The sequence below is a fragment of the Thamnophis sirtalis genome, unplaced genomic scaffold, assembly GCF_051295495.1.
Source record: "Thamnophis sirtalis isolate CommonGarterSnake01/CBP01778 unplaced genomic scaffold, rThaSir2_p1.2 scaffold_3, whole genome shotgun sequence".
NCBI classification, from domain to species: Eukaryota; Metazoa; Chordata; class Lepidosauria; order Squamata; family Natricidae; genus Thamnophis; species Thamnophis sirtalis.
Genome location: NW_028261383.1, coordinates 64,594,129 through 64,616,035, shown reverse-complemented (window position 1 = coordinate 64,616,035; position 21,907 = coordinate 64,594,129). Strand labels below are relative to the sequence as shown.

At 43.7% G+C, this 21,907-nt stretch overlaps 1 protein-coding gene across 1 annotated transcript in view; it reads left to right on the top strand.

Annotated features, from left to right (window-relative positions):
* Positions 1–2,371: 2,371 nt before the first annotated feature.
* Positions 2,372–21,907, top strand: part of CELSR3 (cadherin EGF LAG seven-pass G-type receptor 3) — a 150,607-nt gene continuing 131,071 nt past the window's right edge. The window contains exon 1 of the mRNA XM_087708215.1: positions 2,372–6,052. Coding sequence (XP_087564341.1) covers positions 2,485–6,052 — 3,568 coding nt within the window. The 5' untranslated portion in view covers positions 2,372–2,484. The remainder of the gene's footprint in view (positions 6,053–21,907) is intronic.

Sequence of the window (21,907 nt, the reverse complement as noted above, 5' to 3'; positions counted from 1 at the left end):
TATGAGCCTTCCATGTGTTGCTTGCATGCTTGCTATAACTTATTATACACTGTACATATACATAAGGAAATTACAAATATTTTTCAGGTATGGAGAAATCTAATTTTGCTAGAAGAGTTGCAGCCTGACTCTGTCTTCCTTTGAAGTAGGTGTCACAGTATTTCCAAGGATGTCAAGCAGTAGTAACTCACACACAATACTGGTAGCAAATTATGAATGAACTTATTATCCAGCATTCTGGGGGGAAAACTTGAGTGTTTAACAGAGGAGAAACAGTTTAACAACTACAGAACTTGTCAAAGAGAAGTTGTTGTTTGAGGTTTCTAACAATCAAAGTCACATTAAGTTGCCCATTCTATTCTTTCCATGTTTTATACTATCTTAATAATTTTGCTTCACTTAATCAACATTATTAATAATGAATCATATCAACTGTCCTTTGCTTTTAGTATGCTGATTCCCTGATCAAATCTTACTATTGCTACTAGAACATACAATAAAACGGAACCAAATGAAGTTGCAGGATGTATCATTCAAGATTATGGCCAACATACTAAAAGCAGAGACATCACCCTGCCAACAAAAGTGTGTATAGTCAAGGTTATGGTTTTTACAATTACAATGTATGACTGTGAAAGTTGGACCATAAGAAATGCTGAGCGCCAAAGAATTCAGGCCTTTGAACTATGGTGCTGGAGAAGACTCCTGCAAGTCCCTTGGACTGCAAGACGATCAAACTGATCAGTCTTGGAGGAAGTCAACCCTGACTGATCTTTAGAAGGCCAAATCCTGAAGATGAAACTCAAATACTTTGGCCATCAAATGAGAAGGAAGGACTCAGTGGAGAAAAGCCTAATGCTGGGAACGATTGAGGGCAAAAGAAGAAGGGGACGACAGAGAATTAGGTGGCTGGATGGAATCACCGAAGCAGTAGCTGTGAGCTTAAATGGACTCCAAAGGATGGTAGAGGACAGGAAGGCCTGGAGGAACATTGTCCATGGGTCGCAAAGGGTTGAACACGACTTCGCAACTAACAACAACAACAAATGTTTGGACTATACTGAAGGTGCTTTGTCTCCTGTCAGAATATTAGCACCTCAGAATATATTAGATTATGCAAGCATTGAAAGTGATTTTAAAAAAAAACATTTTAGACTTTGCCCAAGTGTGGACATTGCCCCTTTCCTACTACAGTAGCCTGTCATTTTCAGGCTTTTGCGTGAAGCAGAAAAAACTGTTTGCTTTAATGAAAGAAATAATTAAAACAGTGCTTCTTCAATGCAACCCTTACAGGGGTAGAAGAGGCTCTCTAGGACACGCCTATGCGACCAAACACCCTCCTGGATGATCGCACAGCCTTCTTCTACCGATTCGCCCGTCAACTGCTTTGGCATCCCTGATTGGATCCAGGGAGTTCTAAATCAACACGTTGGACAGCTCCTTTCACGGTCGAACGCCCCTATGGAATCCAGGCGCGACCCTCTTGTAATCTCCTCCGGATCTTAGCGGCTTTCCCCATCCACATCGCTTGGCCAGCCTTAGCGAGACGATCGCGACCCTCTCCCTCCCAGCCTCTCCCCCCCTCCCCCGCCAGACCCAACCTGCCCACAGTGAAGATGGCGGAGGGGTTTGCTTCACCCGTCTACGCTATACCGGTGGGCGCTACCACGGCAGGGCGACAAGAGGGGGGGTAGCAGGGAGGGCGGAACGGACCATCGGGGCAGCCGGGAGCCATGTTGAGGCTGCGGGAGGAGGCGATGCCGTTGCCTCCGCCGTCGCCACGGAGCGGTGAGAGCCACGGGAAAAGCAGCGCCGCCGCTTCCAGATAGATGGTGGCGGCGGCGGCCGAAGCTGGCAAGGCGGCAGAGCCCGAGGCGAGGCGGGGCCGGGGGAGCAGCGCCAGGCCAGGGCAGCCGGGCAGGGGGGCGGGGAAAGGGCCGAGGGACCATGGCTGAACCGCCGCCTCCACCTCCGGGACCAAACCAGCGCCGTCCTCGCCAGGATCGCCGCCTGGAGCTGCTGCTGCTGCTGCTGCTCCTCCCTTTGTTTCGCTTCAGCTTGGGGAAGCCAGCGGGCAGAGGGGGCTTGGGCTGCATTCACCGGGCGAAGCCGGAGAAGCCGAGCAGTGGTTGGCCGGGCTGCGCTCTCTTCGGGGAACTAAAGGAAATCTCGCCGTCCGCCAGGCTCCGGGAAGACGGTCGGCGCTGCGCGGGATCCCCCTCGCAACCCCTGGCGGGGCAAGGGAAGGAGAACAGCAGCTTTTCTCGTGGCGGATCCCTGACCCCACCTTGGGAAAAGAGGACCGTCCGCTGCCCGGTGGGCGCCCTGGGAGAGCCGGGCAGCGCTCCCTCTTGCTTGTGGATTATAAATGCTTCCGCGCTTCTTCCGGATCCCCCGAGTCCGGCGAAGGTCGGAGAAAGCCGTGCGCGGACTACCTGGGGATGCCTCGCGAGGCTCGCCGCGCTTGGGGTGGATTCCGCGGAGATGGGCGTCTACTCGAGCCCTTCCAATCAACGCCCTAGGAGGGGCTCGAGCCAGCCGGACAATGGCGCGTCCAATGGGATGAAGGCTCCCTCCCAAAATCGCCGGGATCCGACCCGTTTCAACAGGACTCCAGTCTGCATCCGGCGGCTCCACCTGTGTACAAAGCCATCTCGCCGCCTTCAGAACTGCACCGACCGCTCCTCACTGAAGCGCTCCGAGCGCTCGTCCGCCCGAGCTAGGCGCAAAGGCGGCCGTCCCTCCATGCCTTCCCGGTTCCCGATTATGCGACTGGCTTCCTTTTCCCGCCCGGGAGCCCGTTCGCCTTTCTGCAGGTGGTTCACCCTGTTGACCTGCCTTCAGCTCTGCCTGGGGCAACCGGTGCCCCGTGGAATCTCCCGCAGCTGCTGCACCGGCGAGTGCTGTGGGAGCAGCCCGGAGCGATGCTGCCTTTGTACCTGGACCAGAAAAGGCTGCCCGAGAGCCCTTTTGGCGGTTTCAGCAGCTCGGACAGCTCCCTGGGCTTTTCCGGGAGCCAATCCGAGCGTCAGCTGGAGAAGGCGCGATCTCCTCTTTTCTTTCCGTCCGTTCGACTCGACCAAAGGCTGTTTACAAACTCTTTGCTTTGAGGTGAATTTTAGGAGTCCATCCATCCCGGGATTCTTTCCCTCCCTGCCGTTAAAAGCCCCTCATCCGGCTCTGCACAGTGAAATAAACTATTCCACGTGGGGCAAGAAAAGAAGGGGAAGAGAAGGGGCGCCTCTGCCCTTGCTGAGGGTCCGGAGGGCAGCGAATCGTCACCCCCTCTTCCCTCAGTATAATTACCAAGTCCAGGTGGCTGAAAACCAGCCTTCAGGCACGCCAGTGATAACTGTGGCAGCCCAAGACTCTGATTCCGGGGACGCTGGGCGGCTAGTCTATTCCATGGATGCTCTGATGAACAGCAGGTCTCTGGAACTGTTCAGCATTGATTCCCAAAATGGCCTCATCAGTACAACCGAAGTTTTGGATAGGGAAAACATGGACCTGCACTATTTCCGAGTGACTGCTATAGATCACGGGGTTCCCCGTCTCTCTGCCACCACCATGGTTGCCGTCACAGTTGCAGATAGAAATGACCACAATCCAGTATTTGAGCAGAGTGAGTACAGAGAGACCATCCGGGAAAACGTAGAAGAAGGCTATCCCATTTTGCAGCTGAGGGCCACCGATGTGGACTCTCCACCCAATGCCCATATCCGATATCGATTTGTCAACGAACAAGCCGCTCATTCGGTCTTTGAGATAGATTCACGGTCAGGGCTGATCACTACTAGTGGGCAAGTAGATAGGGAGAAAATGGAAAAGTATTCCTTGGTGGTGGAATCAAACGATCAAGGTAAGGAGCCTGGCCCTCTCTCCTCCACAGTTAGAGTGTACATAACAGTTCTTGATGAAAATGACAATGTCCCACAATTTAGTGAAAAGCGGTATATAGTCCAGGTAAGAGAAGATATAAGGCCCCATTCAGAAATTTTAAGAGTCACCGCCACTGATTTAGACAAAGACAACAATGCTTTAGTCCATTATAACATCATCAGTGGTAATAGCAGGGGGCAGTTTTCAATTGACAGTGTGACTGGGGAAATACAGGTGGTAGCTCCTTTGGATTTTGAAGTTGAGCGAGAATACGCCTTGAGGATCCGTGCCCAGGATGCAGGGCGTCCTCCTTTGTCCAATAACACCGGCATGGTTAGCATCCAAGTAGTGGACATTAACGATCATGCTCCTATCTTTGTCAGCACCCCTTTTCAAATATCTGTCTTAGAAAATGCCCCTTTGGGCCATTCAGTAATCCACATTCAGGCCGTGGATGCAGATTATGGAGAGAACTCACGCATTGAGTACAAGCTCACTGGCATTGCTTCTGATACCCCCTTTGTAGTGAATAGTGCCACCGGCTGGATTACTGTGAGTGGCCCTTTGGATCGAGAGACTGTTCAGCACTACTTTTTTGGGGTAGAAGCCCGGGACCACGGCTCTCCTTCTTTATCTGCTTCTGCTAGTGTCACTATTACTGTCATGGATGTAAATGATAACCGGCCTGAATTTACCCAGAAAGAATATCTCATTCGCCTCAATGAAGATGCTACGGTGGGAACTAGTGTTCTTAGCGTAACAGCAATTGACCGGGATGTGAATAGTGCCATCAGCTATCAGATAACAGGTGGGAACACACGGAACCGTTTTGCTATCAGTACTCAAGGGGGAGTGGGATTAATCACTCTCTCTTTGCCCCTGGATTACAAACAAGAGAGGCGGTTTGTGCTAACAGTGACAGCCTCTGACCGGACCTTGCACGACAACTGCCATGTTCACATCAACATTACGGATGCCAACACTCACAGGCCGGTGTTCCAGAGTGCCCATTATTCAGTAAACGTTAATGAGGACCGTCCAATTGGTAGCACGGTGGTAGTGATCAGTGCCACGGATGATGATGTTGGAGAAAACGCCAGGATTACCTACTACTTGGAAGACAATATCCCCCAGTTTCGGATTGATGCAAACACGGGTGCCATCACCCTGCAGGCAGAGCTGGATTATGAGGACCAAGTGACCTACACCCTGGCCATTACAGCAAAAGACAATGGGATCCCCCAGAAAGCAGACACCACCTACGTGGAAATCATGGTGAACGATGTCAATGATAATGCCCCTCAGTTTGTGAGTGCTCACTACCAAGGCGTCATCTCCGAGGACAGCCCTCCCTTCACAAGTGTGCTCCAGATCTCTGCCACTGACAGGGATGCCCACGCCAATGGACGGGTGCAGTACACCTTCCAGAGTGGAGAAGATGGGGATGGGGATTTCATTATCGAGCCCACCTCAGGGATTATTCGGACCATCCGCAGGCTGGACCGAGAAAGCATTCCTGTTTACGAACTTACTGCCTATGCCGTGGACAGGGGAATGCCTCCCCAAAGAACCCCTGTCCATATTCAAGTGTCGGTGCAAGACATTAATGACAATGCTCCAGTCTTCCCAGCTGAGGAATTTGAAATCTTTGTGAAGGAAAATAGCATTGTGGGTTCTGTCGTGGCCCAGATCACAGCCCTGGATCCAGACGAAGGACCCAATGCCCAGATTATGTACCAGATTGTGGAAGGCAATATCCCTGAAATCTTCCAGATGGACATATTTTCGGGCGAGCTCACTGCCCTCATTGATTTGGATTATGAGACCAAGCCTGAGTATGTCATTGTGGTTCAGGCCACTTCTGCTCCCCTTGTCAGCAGAGCGACAGTCCACATCAAACTCATTGACCAGAATGACAACAGTCCCGTTCTGAAAAATTTCCAGATCCTCTTTAACAACTACATCTCCAACAAATCCAACACTTTTCCTTCCGGTGTGATAGGGAAGATCCCTGCCTATGACCCAGATGTGTCTGATAGACTGTTTTACACCTTTGAACGTGGGAATGAACTGCACTTGTTAATTGTCAACCAGACTAGCGGGGAATTCAGACTGAGCCGTAAACTGGACAACAATCGTCCCTTAATGGCCTCCATGTTGGTGACTGTCACAGGTAAAGATGATTTCCATTTTTTCAATATATTACATCAAAGTTGGATTTCCTTGAATTCTAAAAAAAACTAAACAGCTTGTTTGCTTTTGCTAAATCTATGGAAGCCAGAGACAGGAGAAAGCAATCGAATAGAGAGACTTTGATAGTTAATTATATTAGCAGATCTTTTATTTATTTTTTCCTAGTTTCCTTTAGGGTGTAATAGCTCAGTGGGCACCAAAAGAAGCGAGATTTGATTGCTTCCTGTTATCTCATGGCAGACTCATTTCATAATATATTTGACGGAGCTAAGTTCCTGCCCTGAAGAGTTTACAGTCTAAATTAGATTAAAGTGCACACAAAGGAAGGGAGAAAGGATGTAAATTGATAAGTTAAACCTGCCTGCTGCACAGAGAATGGAGATGCTGCCTGCTTTGTTTCTCTGTTTCTTTTCATGCTATAGCAGGGATAGTCTAACCAAATATGAACCCTTGGAAAGTTATAATGATCCTCTGCGGCGTTTGAGTTAGAGGAAGCATAAGTTAGCAACAAGTGATGAAACTGGGAGTTTGTCTGACTGCTGCTTTCTCTGCCTACCAAATAATTGGAACTTGGGAAAAGGCAAAAGTAATTATTCTGAGGGGGGGGAGAAGTATTAACATACAGTGTTTTTGAACTAAAATTGCCATTTTGGATTATGTTTCCCTGTTTTGCCTCTGGACTAGCCGATGAAGATGATCAGAGTTTTCACATGGATAGCAGGCAGATTGATGTAATTTGCCTAGTACTTAAATATTCTTTGTCTGGATGGGAAGAAGCCTTGATAGATTTGAAAACTTGCAATTTGTTCTTAGATGTTATATTCTCTCTCTCTCTCTCTCTCTCTCTCTCTCTCTCTCTCTCTCTCTCTCTCTCTCTCTCTCTCTCTCTCTCTCTCTCTCTCTCTCTCTCTCTCTCTCTCCTTCCTCCCTCCCTCCCTCCCTCCCTCCCCCCTCTCTCTCTCTCTCTCTCACACACACACAAACACACACACAGAGGCACACACAGAGGCTTGAAGTATGTGGGCGGCATGAAAGGATTTATCAATTTAAAACCATTTACAACTTGTTTTTTCTCTTCAAGGAAATTGATGCAATGTATTTCCAAAATCATATTCTGCACATTTATTACCATTTATTCAGTGTGTTTGGGGGGTTTGCCTGAACAGTTCTGAGGTTCTTGGTTCAGGTGAATCCCTAAACACATTGCTTAAGTGACAATTAAAGTGCAGGATATGATTTGGAGAATGCATTGCATTGAATTCAGGGTTTCAAATTTTTTTAGAACCTCTTCTGTAGGTATGGCCTGCTTTGTGGGAGTGGCTTTCTGGCCATCTGACCATGTGGGAGTGGCTTGCCAGCCATGTTACTGAGTGGGACTGGCTTGGCAGTCATGTGACTGGGTGGGTGTGGCCAAGTTGTAAAATGTGGTGAAACTCACTTAACAATGCTCTTGCTTAGCAACCAAAATGTTGGCTCAGAAACTCTGGCATTTGAAGCATGCAAGTCTTAAAGCTGTCAAGTTACAAGACCCTTGCACCCCTAATGCTTTAGGAAAAAAAAACCAGGGGTGTTCAAACTTGACAGCTTTAAGACTTGTGGACTTCAACTCCCAGAATTCCTCCTCTCGCTCTTCATCTTGATGATGGGCGGATGGGTGGGGGGAGAGAGCTGGAACCGGTTCTAGATGGCACTGTAGATTTGTGGAACCTCTTCTATAGAAGAGGTTAGAACTGGCAGAAACCCACCCCTTGAATTCCTTAAAGAGAAAGGCTCAGTCCCAAAACATAAATTAATAATGGAGATAATGTCTCAGCTTGGACAGTTTCTTTCCCCTAATAAACAGTAGGAGTCACAGATCTGACTTAAGGAGCAAAGATTCCTGGGATATACAACATAACTTCTAGGCACATTTATAGCTCCAGTGCATTTCCTTTTAAGAATGAAATGCTGGATATATCTGCTAAATGCATCTAAAGCTTCTGTATTGGATGCATTTTTCAAAAGCCATTGTCTTTCATTTTATTTATCTTATCTTCCAAAAAAGCAAGATAATATGATTCCCCCCCCCCCCCCAATGACTGATTGGATATTACTTTGGCTATCTTGTGGATTCAGCCAGTGAGCCAAATGCTTGAATTATCACTCTTCTATACTGCAAGAAGGAAATAGTTTCCACCATTAGGTTTCTTAGCAGATTTAGCCTAGGCTTCAACTATCCCATAAGCAAGGTTTGGCTTCTTGTTTAGATTTAATTAAAGTAGCCCTTGTTCATTAAATAATGTGATGGATCTGATTACCATGTCATGTCAATATTTATGTCTTGGCCATAATCATTTCTTTGTTCTCTCTGCCAGGTTGCTGCCGGCTTTACTACTAGTTCGCAACCTGTGTGCATCAGGTGCGCATGTGCGCTATTCAATGTAAATTGTTCTGCGTGCATGCGCAGAACAATTTACAGTGAACTGCGCAGGCACAGTCACTGAAATCCAAAATGGCGGCAGGCCAGGGACAGCAAGAGAACAAGTTTGGGGGCGTGGCAGGCCTGGGTTGCTGCCGGTTCTGCGACCCAGGCCTGACTTCCACTACTGGTTCGGTCAAACCAGTCCAAACCAGCAGCAACCCACCTCTGCTCTCTGCTCAGTCTCACTATTCATCTGTTTCTATTTCACATTACATGCAAAATAATCATTTGTTGGTTGCTCATTTGCCTTTTTCTATTTTTTTCTAAAATCTATTTAGAAAATAGCTTTACATACCACTTCTTCTAAATATCAACAAATTATCAGGGTTTGGTTGGGGGAGGGAATGCTGATAGAAACTCATATTATCTTTACAATATATGAGCTCTGCATTTATGCAAATACATACAGTGTATCTCTATAACATTCCCCTACATTGGAAATAGCTGTTACAATCATTTCTTACATTAAGTCAGAAGGGTTGACACCAGCAGCCAAATACAGTCAAGCAAAATGTGTAAAAGGCCAAGAATGGGAATCTAAATAGCCTGAAGTCTTCCGGTTCTAAGCTCTTCCTATAAGGCCATATCTCCATTAATGTCACAAGATGTAGGGAACTCCTGTCCTCCTCCTTCTGGAAGGCTATAAGAGCCAGCCTTTTCTTTAAGTGTTGGGCTAGAGGATGGAGGATGAGTCCAGCATTTGCTTCCTTCAGGTAGAGTTGTGATACCGCATGGTGTGTAAACATTTTAAATGCTGTTGCATTTTTAATGTGCACGGTTGGTTGTTAGCCATGTTGAGATGTTTTATAGAATGCAGGAGGAAATGTCACTTTAACAATAACTAAGTGGCATGTTTTACAACTGATCCCTAATGATGTAAAAAAAAAAAAGATCCTTGGGTAGAAAGCATGTACAGGAAGGTTCTCTAGAAGGAGAAAGAGGAGAGGAGGTTGCATCTGTATCTCACAGCCTTAGTTATTCAGCTGTGTCTGGGGAGACTTGCATTATTCATGGCCATCTCCGCATCCTAGTTAACTGCCTCCTTTTTCTGCCTGCCATGAGATTAATAGGGGGAGATGGTTGGGGAAAGGCAACCCCTGTTTCCTTCCGAAGATAGGGAGAGGCCAGGCAGACATGTTCAGGGCGGTCAACTCAGGCTCAACGCTCGATTAGGGTTCCTCAGGGGTTAATTGTAACTGCAGGGTAGTGCAATATTATATTCATGCCCCCAGAGGGAGGAGGGAGGAGGGAGAGGCATGCAGGCCGGTGATTGGAGAGCCACATTGACCTTTCCAGGAGCCTGCCAGGGTGCATTCAAGTAAACTCAACCTCCGAACGCACTTAAACCTTGCACAAAGGCAGGAAGAAATCACATTTTCAGGCTTTTGCGTTAAATTCACTCAGAACAACGCAGCTCTTGGAATGAGGACGTTATCATTTTTCCCAGTGTGAAAATGAGGAAAGAAAAGGTTACGCTCAGGACAGCAAAAAGCATGGAAAGAGAATTAGGCAAAGAAACCACCCCTCAGGCTATGAATAGGGGAGGGGCAGGGAGGGGAGGGGCCGCCCTGTGCCCCTGGTTGGATTTAGTAGTTATTCGGCCCTTCCCTTGGAGAACAACTGATTGCTTGCAGTTTTTATGTCTTATTATTGCTATATTTTCCATTCAGTTGTCTACAGAACAGTTTCTGTTCCAATTTGGTACAGTGGCACCAGGGATCAACGTGATGGTTGAAATCAATGAACAATTAGTCAGGTCTTAGAAAGAAAAGAAGGGATAGTTTGTGAAATGGATCTTAATAGACATAAATCCTAGCTTTGCTGTATTACTCCACTCCATGATAGTCTTAGACTGTAACAGAAATACATTCCTTTGCTTGCAAAACAGGATGCAGTCAAATGTTTTGTTTTAAAAGGCAATATTGATATTAGAATGTAGGTTGGTTTAATTCCAGTCAAGGGATTTTTTTTTAATCCCTTCATTAGTTCTAGCCTCCGGACATGCTTTGGACATGTGGCATCAATTTCACTCTGGTGCCAGCTAGAATTACTGTGGTTAGCAGCTAATATGGATATTGATCTATTTCACAAGAGTAATATCAATTAAGCTCTGTTCTGCTTCTGATGTTATCTATCTAGCTGGGTCAAGTAAGGCTGGAAGGCTGGTTCTGATTCTTGGGCCACATCCAGTTCCTTTTTAACTAATACAGCTACTTGTAAGATGTGAAGAAATTCTGTTTCTTTTGCATCCACCTGGCTTTGGCAGATAACTCTAGTGATTAAGGAAATTGCTTGAGGAGCCTATGGCCTAAAGCTCAAACTTTTAGTTTCAGATAAATCTTTCCAGCAAAGATTTTGGTGTCTTAAAAACTATTGAATATTCTGCAATGCAAAATTTATATTTGCATATACATACAAACAAACTTCTATGTAAAGGGAAGATTCATGTAAGTGTTAAAAGTAAGGAGAAATAACTATAATGGAGAAAACAATTCAAATAAAAGTAAATATATGTTTTAAATTACAGTGATCGTTCAACATTAATAAATTTCCAAGCACTGATAGTTAATGTATATGATGAAATTAAAAATATTTTTTATTCCATTTAAATGATGGAACGGAACTTTTTAGTAAGTATAAATTTGGCAGGTTTTTATTAGATTCACCTTCAAAATTCCTTTGAAAGGGATATCCACTTTAAGTTCATTGATCGAATGCCCTGAATGTTGCCATTTCTGTTGTCAAACCTATGTACAATTATTGTTTTACATTGAGAATGCTGTTCTTCATATGTAGAGTGCTGAAGGGCACAAATAGCAATTTTGTAGTATAGTAGTTGAACTGGACTACAGAGAGCCAGGTTCAAATTTACTTTCAGCCAAGGAAACCATCAGGTGACTTTGGGGCAATTTCTCAGCCCAACCTACTCCCAGGGAAAGAAAATGAAAGAGGGAATAGCAATAGCACTTAGACTTATATACCGCTTCACAGTGCTTTACAGCCTTCTGTAAGCAGTTTACAAGTCAGCATATTGCCCCCGACAATCTGGGTCCTCATTTCACCCACCTCGGAAGGATGGAAGGCTGAGTCAACTTTGAGCCTGGTAGGAGTTGCTCTGCCAAACTGTTGGCAGCCGGTGATCAGCAGAAGTAGCCTGAAATACTGCACACTAACCACTGTACCACCGCGGCTGTTGTGTGTACTACCTTGAGCTCCTGAATGATAGGCAGGATGTATGTCTAAGAAATAAATAAATTGATGATATATAACATTGAAAGATGAATGCTTGATATTGTAGCTGACTTTATTCGATCCTTTAATGGTTTAGGATGAGTAGATGTTGGGGTAGAGGTGATTTCTAGTTCTGTTACAAAGTCCATGTACTCTGTTGATTCTTCAGTGCCATCCCTTGTCAATTCTGAGCAGCATCTTCAGATTGGGGAGCTGTCTGAAAAATAGAACAGGCAGCCCAATCGAGGCTTGTGACAGGAAAGCAAATCTTACTAAGATCATGGATGACATGTAGGGATGTATTATTTCTCCCGGGGATTTTAGATGACAAGAAGTGGTGTTTTGTTCCCTTTATCCCCCTAACCGTTCTATAAAAGATTACCCATAGGTACATGATATATCTTGTTGATTCATCCTTGGTCATTGTAGGCCTTGGATGTGAAATCCTTCATTTTTAGATCTCTGATGAGTCAGAAGAGATGCAGTTGTATCACAGGCTCTGACTAAGCAGATTGTGATACATTATGGTATATTCTGAATAGAAACCAGAAGCAAATAGTTGTAGACTTCTGGTTACAAGTGGTACTTATACTGGTTCCTGATTGCACAACAGTTACAATGCTTACCAGTGAGATAACTGGTCTAAAGTTGATAGAAATATATGTCTCAACAACACCTATATTCTTTTTTGAGGGGGACAGGGGTGGGTTTCAACCGGTTCGCGGCAGTCCCCGCGAACCGGTTGGTCGGCGAACCCGGAAGTAAGTAACTTCCGGGAACGGCGAAGGGCCCACCCACCCTCCCGCGCTCCTTACCGGTCTTTGAAGGCTTCTGCGCTTCCACGCAGGCGCATGGCACATACAGCGCCTGCACGATTCTCCATGAGCAGCTGGATGGCACATACAGCGCCTGCGCGATTCTCCGTGAGCAGCTGGAGCATCGCGCAGGCACTAAGACGCATGCGTGAACTGCGCACGTGCACGAGGACGCCGCCGCCCCCGTTCCAACCGAACCGGTTGGAACGGGATTAGCAACCCACCACTGGGGGGGGGAGTTAATATATGTTAATGTGAATAAATATTTTCCTTGTTCAGATGTTGCATCCAGCTGGCAAATCATTCATAGAGTCCTTCCTGCAAAGGCTAGAAACTTGATGATCAACTCTAAGTGGCTGTGAGCACTGAATAAGTCTGGTGGATCCCTTGAATAATTGCGAGCAATTCCAGCATGCCATCAACATTCCTTTGCAGCTAGAATTCTCCATTATAGTAGGAAAATATCTCAGAGAGGGGCGACGATTTGCCATTTGAATTTCCATTTATTACAAAACAGCTGACATTCTCTAAACATCATTAGGTATTTAGATGCACCAGCATGTGTTTGCTGTCATGCCATCAAAAAAGCCATATGCATTATTCCACTGAAATCAATCAGAATATTTTAGGCCTGAATTCACCTTCTGCCAGGTATTTTTATAAAGAGGTCTCATCTTTCAGATTTGCTCCTTGTAGGATGATCATAGCTCCAGGATGGTTATTTTCAGGGACATCTAAAAATTACATTTATTTAGGCTGTTTATTTTTATTTATTTATTTGTCTCCCACCTTCAATATTTTTACAAATAAGAGAGTAAACATATCCAACATACTTTCCTCCACCTATTTTCCCCACAACAACAACCCCTGTGAGTCAAGTTAGTGTTTGGTAGTGTTCCCAGATTGAATGTTTTAATCTGTGCATTTAAGGTTTCAAGGGCAGAAGCACTTTAATTAATTAAATTAATATAACACATTGTGAACTTATCTATCCTCTAAAGTGCTTCCCTTCTAGAAGGTCCATATTAGGAGTCAATTAGGTGTTTATACTTGCTAAAAATTCATGGTAGTAGCACTCCTTTATCAAGAATTGAATCTTCTTTGGGGTGAATGAAGTCCAGTTGTCCTGGGTGAACTACAATTTACCAGATTCAATATATGGACATTTTGGTGGCCCAAAACCAGAATCTCCCCAAATGATTTTTGCAAGAGCCATGGTGATGCAATCGTTAGAATGCAGAATTGAATGCAGCATTGCCAGCAGTTCCAGTCTCACCGGCTCAAGGCTGACTCATCCTTCCATCCTTCCGAGGCGGATAAAATGAGGACACAGATTGTTGGGGCCAATATGTGTGGACTCTGTAAACCTGTTAGAGAGTGCTGTAAAGCACCATGAAGCGGTATATAAGTCTAAGTGCTATTGCTATTGCATGTGAACTGCAGAGACAAGAACCCTTTAGTACAAATATTTGTACAGGATTAAATCCAGTCAACTTTTCTCTGCAATTATTTCTGAATGGGTTAGGAAGGTTTGGCCCGTGACTGAACTTGTGCTTCATACCTACAATACAGATATAAATGTAGCCAGGGCTCATCAGTAGTTGAGGACATATTATTGGAGAGAGAAATGAAGGGAAAACATCAGCCTCCTTCTGCGTAAGCCAGGTGCCAGTTGACTCAGGTCTGGCTAAGCTTAAAGGCAGATCTACCTTAAAGGCAGGTACGGGGATTGGAAAAGAAGGTGGGAAAAGAAGGCAGATACTAGAGCACAATGACCAAGACAAACCTGCACAGGAAACATAGGAAATTCCCTTATCACGCCCTGTATAAACATATCCCCCACTTGTCTGTGCTAGCTGGTTCAGACCCAGCTCATTTGTCATGCACTAACTACTGTACAATATTGTAAAATAGAGCTTGTTCCTATACTGGGATTCATTATGTGAAGAAAGGCATGGGCTAGAATAGGGGTGTCAAATTTGCATCGTCTCAGTGTCATCACGTGACATATCAGGACATCCCCCCCCACTAAAATGGGCAGGGGCGGGGCTAGCACAGGACACATCTGGCTGGTGGGCCGCAAATTCCCCTGGGCTAGAGTTTCAACAAGAAGGCATGCACTGTTTTGCTGAGGCTGGGGTGTCTATTCACCCTAGAATCATAGGGCTGGAAGGAACCTCAAAGGTCTTCTAGTCCAACCCTGTGCTCAAGGCAGGAGACCTTATACCATCCCGATCAAATCCCAGTCTATTTTTGAAAACCTCCAGTGATGGAGAACGCATAATTCCAGGAGGCAAGCTATTCCATTGATAAATTGTTCTGCCAGAATTGAATTGCGTCTACTAGTATGAAGTAGGATATCAAGCCTCAAATAATGCTGCCTGTTCTACTTTAGGTTTAAAACTTTTTTTCTTATGTATGCATGGCTTCAATTACTGGCACTCCTAAGTGACTGTTTTGTTTGTAACCCATGACTCTGAATCTTAAGGCTTTGGGGAGAATACATTTCAGCTGGTTTTGTCCATCTTTAGTGTCAGATGTGTTTGGGTTACTCATGAGTTAGGCCCTCCCCTCTCTGACTACAAGGGATTGTGCCGCAGAGGGGCAAGAAAATCACTGTACAATACTAACATTACCCAGAAGCATGCATTATATGAAGCCTTGCTCCCATCCTGATAAGAAACTACCTTTCTTACTTTTTAATGTGCATATATTTTGAGAAATTCAATGAGTCTGGATGTGCCTTCCAGGCCAATCAATAGATATGCATATCCCAAGTACCTCTTCCCAAACACTGTTGGTCAGGATGCTGAGCAGCAATCTATTTCCAACTTGAGCATCATTCTTTGCTAAAGCAAAATGAAAAAATAATACACCCACACAACCTCTATGCTATTCTCTGGATTTGCATTAACTAAGTATGTGCCAGGTGGGCCCACTCTAATCAGTGACCAGAGGTTCATCTTGATGATTGGATTTGTGTGTGTTTTTTTTTTAAAAAAACCAGCTGCTGCAGACACATCATGAAAGTAACTAAAATGTTAGTTGGGTATACATCTGATCCTACCCAGTTAATGAAATTGGTTTTCATTAACTCAGTGTTGCAAGAGTTGACTAGAGATATCAGAGTGGAAAATAAGCTGGTTATGTGCACTACATGGAAATATGTGATAAAATAGAGAAGAGATTCCTTCATGGGAGAAGCACCGTCAAAGAGCCACAAAATAGACTTTCCCCCAGCTCTCTTAACCAGATAGCTGGGGGAAAGCTTCAGAATATTTGTGTCTCTAATACTCACAATGGAGGAGGGATAAGCTAGTTGCAAACTGACTATTGTGTGCCAAACCAACTGCTGCTATCACTTGAAAGCTACATGTGAGCAAATCTCCAGGCTACCAGAAAGTGTAAATATTCACCAGCTCCACCTCTTCATCAATTGTCGGGCACTGCACTTATTCACAGTAGCTGATTAAAATTACTGGGGTGGGGGGGCATGTTTGATGCTTCTAGACAAGGTTGGGCCTTTTGTATGTAGGTTGAAAAGTGTGGAGGGGGAAAGGTCATTCTCTTAACCATCTGCTGCCCTTTAACAGAACAGATTGAGCGTTACTTGAAAGGCTTGAGATATTGCTAGGATTGCATTGCAAGTATTTAGAAGATATCATAGATATTAAAAAAAACATCATCAAGGAAAGGCTCTTTCCCCCTCCCCCATCTCTTATAGGTCTGTTATACAAACCAATTATCCAAATAGGGAAGTGTAGTTCTCATGTCACATTCGTTTTCAGACTTAAGGAGGATGTTCCAGTCCCTGAATTCCAAAGAAATGTGTTCTGGTATAAAAACTAGGACAAATTTATCCCCATTTTGTAAGAGTATTTTACAGCCAAGGTGAAATAGGTTATTTCATATTAGCCCTTTTTTCCTTATTGAATGTCATTTGTTCACTTCATGAATTTATTGTCCGATTAGGGAAGAAACAGTAAGGAAATAAGAGATGGAGGAAGCAGTACTCTAGGTGGAGAAAAGGCAATTCTGACTATAATAGCCAATACTAAATGAAAGAGAGGTTTTGTTGAACAAAACACTTCTAGGTAAAGATTAGCTTTTTTGTTATGATATCTTCTTTTAAGGATATAATTTCTTAAAATAAAAATATATTAATGATGTCATTGTCAAGGTTCCGACTGACGAACCCAACCAAACTAAGTTGATCCAATCTCTTAATGCAAAACTTTATTGAATACATCATTTTGGCACTGATGAGAGCAAAACCAGATCTGACCATTTCCCGCGCAAACCCACATAGACGAAGTTCAGATTCTCTCTCCTTCCAATTTCGTCACATGGTCCAATTGAGCCTCCTGATATTGTTGTGAGAAAGTCTTTTGGCTCTGATAACCACCTGCCAAAATGTCCTTGGTTCTCTCACCTGGCATCTTGATGTCTAGGACCTAAGTTCTACCTTCCCCTTCACTCTCCTATAGATTGTTGGCAAGCTGAGAAGTGATAATAGTGCAACAGCAAAAAGCGGCTTTTGAAGCTTGACAGTCATGCTAATTCAACATAAAAATGTGACTTCCCTAGGCTTCTTTCAACAATGAATGCTAGTTTTCCCTGTTGATGGGCATTTATCACAGGAAGGAATAATCAATTGGTGGGACAATCTGAGGCTTCACTTGCTCTAACTTATTCTTCCCTTTACAATTTTAATTCTTCATTCAGTTGATGCAGAAGAATGATATCTCAGGCATTTTAACAGGCTCTAATATAGAAAGAACCATAGCCTTGCAAGTCCAATACATAATGACTCTTGAACACAACTAATGTATTTCAGTGGGAGATCTTTCTGGTGGATTGTGCCCCATGAACCAAATCTTTTTCTCATTTTAGTAACCCTGGTTGCAGCCAAATGTCACTGTTAGTCATTTGATATTTTTAATAGGATAGTTTATGTGGCATAATTGTTATTACAAATCTCTAAGGAGAAAATGCCTTTTGAATTGCAATCGGCTTAAGAAATCATAGCGGTGGCAGCATTCTTTCCAATGTTCTTCAGTCAACAATAACTTCAAGGTCCATAAACCTGTTGCTTTAAAAAAATACTGTATGTAGGTCTCAGCAAGGTCTTTTATGTCAATTAGGAGACTTCTTGGAACCCCCAAAATATTTAGAACTGCACACCACATTGTAATATTACCTCCAAATATCTCATCTGGTTTAGATTAAGTTCTCCTATCTGAAATGTCAATTCATTAATACAAGAAAGAAGAATGGTGATTGCAATGCCTTGGATGGCTTTGAGTACGCAATTAGCCCTAAACAGGACTAGAAATGTATGGGATCTTTTTAACCTCCACCTTCAGTTAATCTATGTTCCACCAACTTAAAGGCCAACTTTCAGGGGCAAGAACAGCATTTCTCCTTAAGACTGTGATCTCCCATTGAATATGCTCCCTTGAACCTGTACAGTATTGTGGGTTCCTTGAACCCCATAGAAGGTGATCACGAGAGTTTCAGCTTTGGTTTATGATTCATGTTTCTATGTATTCCAGGAAAAGAAGTCAATTAAATAGCTCCTTGATCTTCAGGCCCTAAATAAAAGAAAAAGTGACTGATGCTTCTCGGTACAACAATTTCAAATTAACTCAATGCCTAATTTTTCATGGCCATATTTATACCAGCTTCTTGATAACAATACTAAAGAGTTTTGCAGTTGCTGTCTCTTATGGTGCTTGTTTTTTTAATTGACCTATAGCTCTGATATTTCCTGTTTGTAACTCCAACTAAGACCAGACTCTGCCTAGATTCACAGTCTATGGCCAGTCAGATGCTACCATTTGCTGAAAATGGTTAATGACTATTTTGCAGTGCTTAGTATAGGTAACTTTAAGCAGAGAGTTCCCAAGTGTGCTATTTCATCTCCTCTGTTTAAACTTAATAAGAGCTTATGTCTGCCAACCTGCTACCCAGTTAAGAATTTTGTTTAATAGCCACACTCTAATGACATGGCAAAGAAAATGGCAAATGGTTTATTGTGCATTTACACAGTTCACTTAATGTGAAGGATTGGACAATCGGTATCTTTGATAACTGTGTTCTTAATCATTTCTTTGAGTAAAGTTATAAAATGACAAAGCCAGGTTTAGAATTCAGACTGTCCAAATAATCATACAGCACACAAAAAGAGAGGGTTGACAGCAAACTAAACGAAACTCTAAGCACATTTTATTTTCCTATCCAAAGAAAGAAGTAATAATGCAGGAATATATAACCTAGCTAGCATAAGCAATGAAAACTAGATGAAACAACCAGAAATCAATGGGAGAAGAGCTAGGACTGTAACAGTAAAAGCTATAGTCTGCCTCCTTAGAGGGAAGAGAGCTAATGATCACATCAGTTAGCTTTTAATTCTCTCATTGTTGCCACCATATCTATCCATCTATTTCTCTCTCTCCCTCCCTCCCTCCCTCCCTCTCTCTCTCTCTCTCTCTCTCACACACACACACACACTTGCCCCAGTCTCTTCAATACATAAATGCTGCTAGAATCCCATGACTTTCAGCAATCTCTGCACTGAATATGAAATATGACATTTAGGACTTATTGTTTCTTCTCTACCTTTTCTGTTTAATACAACATTCAGGCTGGCCTATACAATAATAAAAATGCAAATTACAATGTAATGTAATGCAGATTATATGTAATGTGGATTAAAATAAAACCAAAATCAAAGTCTATTTTTAAAATAATAAAAATAAATTTTAAAACTTGATGAAAGATACATGTATTTTTACCATATTGGGAGAGGAGTCAGCGTATTTCTTAGGGAGTGCATTTTAAAGTCTGGGAGCTACAACAAGAGAAAAACCATGTTTTGTATAAAAGAAACTTGAGCTTCTGGCAATAGAAGATTTGCTTCCACTGACAGGTAGGTAACTAACAAGTTTATAGCAAAAAACATGATCCTAGAGATAATCAAGACAAAGATCAACAATACCTTAAACTGAGGCCAGAAGGCAACTGGTAGTCAATATTCACCATCTGTGATACCACAATTTCCACAGTCAGCATATATTTGGCCACCATATTTAGCGACCACTACTATTTCCAGATATATTTCAAGCCCCTTATAATGCACGTTATGATAATATGGATGTGTTGTAACCAGCACATGGATAACCATTGCTAAGTCTAACAGGAAAGTTCTTGCAATAGCTATAAATAAGATGCTAGCCATATCAGCCGCATGCAGTGTGGCTAGCTCTGGACCAAGAAACACACTGTTCTTTCTGAGAAAGTACAGCCGACACTGTGAGCTTTAACCACACTTCCAAAATCCAGTTTTTCCTTTACCTCCATCATGCCTGAATTAAATTTCATCTTGCTCTTTCTCACCTAGCACATTATTAAGTTAGGCAATTTTCCGGAGTACTGATTGCTTCCTTGGAGTTAGAAGGTAGAGAGTAATAGAAACAACTGTCATCAGCATACTGATAGCGCACCATTCAGAAACTCCCAAGTAACTAGACCCAGCAGTTTCATTTAGATGTTAAGCAGCAAAGAGGATGACAAGACAGAGTCCTGAGAGATACCATAGGTAGGTCGACAACCTAAATATAAAACAGTAGATGCAGGAGTGGGTTGCTGCTGGCATTATGCCGGTTCGGGGTGCAAAAACTTTTTGCTCCACGCGCGTGCACATTTACACCTAAAAAGGTCTGCGCATGCGCACAACGTTAGAAAAGGGAAAAAATTACATTTTGCAATGAAGATTGTTCTGCACACGTGCAGAACCAAAAATCAAGATGGCGCCACCACCAATAGGACCGGTTTGGGGGTGTGGCAGGCCAAGTTACTACCTACTTGGCCGAACTGGCCCAAACCGGTAGGAACCCACCTCTGAGTAGATGCCTTGCACACCTTTTGAGCATGTCCCAACAGGAAGTAGCAAATGTATTTATTAATTTACTTACATGGCCACCCATCTCAATTTATTTTGGTTCAGGAGAAGGCTCTTTCAGTAGATATCTTTTAAGCTGCTAACTTTAGGTATGCAGGGACACATCCTGCATTGAAGAAGATATCAATCACCTTCCTGAATGTAGCAGAAATTAGCTCTGGTGGGTAAAGCCTGAGCAAGTAATTGAGGGCCCCCCCATTCTCTCCCTGTACCCCGTCTCCATCTGTAAGATCTACAAGCTGAAAAGAATTAAGATGAACCTGACAAGCAGCTGCCAAGGTTATTTTCCTGTGACCTGACCCAACACTGGAGTCTAGATTAAACTGAATCTGATTGATTGATATAAATTGTTCACAGTGAGCTTCCAATTGTTCCGGCTCCCTCCTCCAGCATCTTCATGGAAGAGATACTGCACACTATAGAAAAGTATTAGCAGCCTATTCTGTGCTGTCACAGTGAAGGCAGAGAAGTATCCCTTTTCTCTACACCCACCATGACAGGGTAGGACGCCAAGAGGGCCCCATTCCATGTTCAACCTGTTGGAAAAAATGTCCATCTGGGTTCAGTTCCAAGTGGGGAAAAAGACATTAGATTCATGGAAGTTGCTTGGAAAGAAGATTTATTGATGAACAGGATCACATGCCTTGAAGATCTTGGGCGAAGAAAAAAGGGAAGAGATGCCGAGAGTGCCTGGGTTTTATGCCCGCTCTGGGCTTTTGAATTTGAGCTTGTATTCTGATTGGCTGTCAGACTCCCATGGGGCCATACAGGGGTAACTTTGGTTGAGGCTTGCTGGGTGATGTAATCTTCCCAGGTGCCATGTGGTCAAGGATCCGGATTCTTTTACTGCCAGTTCGCTCAGGGACGCACTTCGGGCATGCGCGCATGTATAGTAGTGAAAAAATTGCTTTTGCGCATACGCAGAAGCAAAAAACAAGATGGCGCCTCTGTAGGCTTCGCCGCTAGAACCGGTTTGGGGGTGTGGGCATCCGAGTTACTACCTACTCAGCCGAACCGGTTGGAACTGGTAGGAACCTGCCTCTGCATGTGGTGAGTTCTGTTGCTATATGAGTAGAGGGGCTAATCCTACCTTTGTTGGATATTGGCTGAGGGCATCTGCTTATGAATAGACCTAGCTATCTCTTTATCTCTTAAGTGATCTGCTGGGGTCTATTAAGAGTGAGCCTGCTTCCTGCCTAAAACAACATGTTTCTCCATTTCTCATCCAGGGAAATATAATATTCTGCCTTTATAATATTTCCTAGAATATTTCATTCTTCTAAGAGAGGGGTGGGTGTTAGCTTCCTACAAACCCATCATAAGAGCCTCCTCCCTTTCTATGCTTGCGCTTGGCTTCATTTCTTG